Source organism: Acanthisitta chloris, unplaced genomic scaffold, assembly GCF_000695815.1.
Source record: "Acanthisitta chloris isolate BGI_N310 unplaced genomic scaffold, ASM69581v1 scaffold38824, whole genome shotgun sequence".
In the NCBI taxonomy this organism is placed as follows: domain Eukaryota; kingdom Metazoa; phylum Chordata; class Aves; order Passeriformes; family Acanthisittidae; genus Acanthisitta; species Acanthisitta chloris.
In genome coordinates, this window is record NW_008668290.1 from 1629 (window position 1) to 2282 (window position 654).

A 654-nucleotide genomic window follows, 5' to 3' on the forward strand; every position below is an offset into this window, starting at 1 on the left:
CCAGGATGCTGGAGCAGGAGATGTGGGGTCACCTTGTGGGGAGAGGGGGAGGCTCAGGGTCAGTCAGAGTGGGCTGCAGGACTCCCTAACCTCCCCCCACATCCCTCATCATCCCCAGACCTGTACCGCAAGGTGTTCGTGTTCCGCAAGGATCCCAGCGATGCTTTCGTGGTGCTGAAGGCAAAACTGGAGCAACCACTGCACAACTTCACCGTCTGCCTGAGGTCCTACACTGACCTGGCACGGCCCCACAGCCTCTTCTCCTACGCCACCAAAAACCAGGACAACGAGATCCTCCTTTTCAAACCCAGAATGGGCGAGTACAGGTTCTACGTGGGGGGCAAGTTCGTCACCTTCCGCGTCCCCGAGGGCCACAGGGACTGGGAACATGTCTGTGCCAGCTGGGAGTCAGCCACTGGCATCGCGGAGTTCTGGCTCAACGGGAAGCCCTGGCCCAGGAAGGGGCTGCAGAAGGGTTACACGGTAGGGGCAACAGCTGCCATCCTCCTGGGGCAGGAGCAGGACAGCTTTGGAGGAGGCTTTGACTTCTACAACTCCTTCTCGGGGGAGATGGCTGATGTCTACCTGTGGGATGTGGGGCTGTCCCCGGATAAGATGAGAGCAGCCTACCTGTCCCTGCGCCTGCCACCTGCC

The 654-nt window shown here is 60.6% G+C and overlaps 1 protein-coding gene across 1 annotated transcript in view; it reads left to right on the forward strand.

Moving 5' to 3' along the window:
• The window catches only part of LOC103800456 (serum amyloid P-component-like), a gene marked incomplete at its 3' end in the record, with an annotated part of 813 nt that extends 162 nt beyond the window's left edge, over positions 1 to 651 (forward strand). Inside the window, exon 2 of the mRNA XM_009072832.1 lies at positions 119 to 651. Within this exon, the coding sequence (XP_009071080.1) occupies positions 119 to 651 (533 nt within the window). The remainder of the gene's footprint in view (positions 1 to 118) is intronic.
• Positions 652 to 654: the final 3 nt, after the last annotated feature.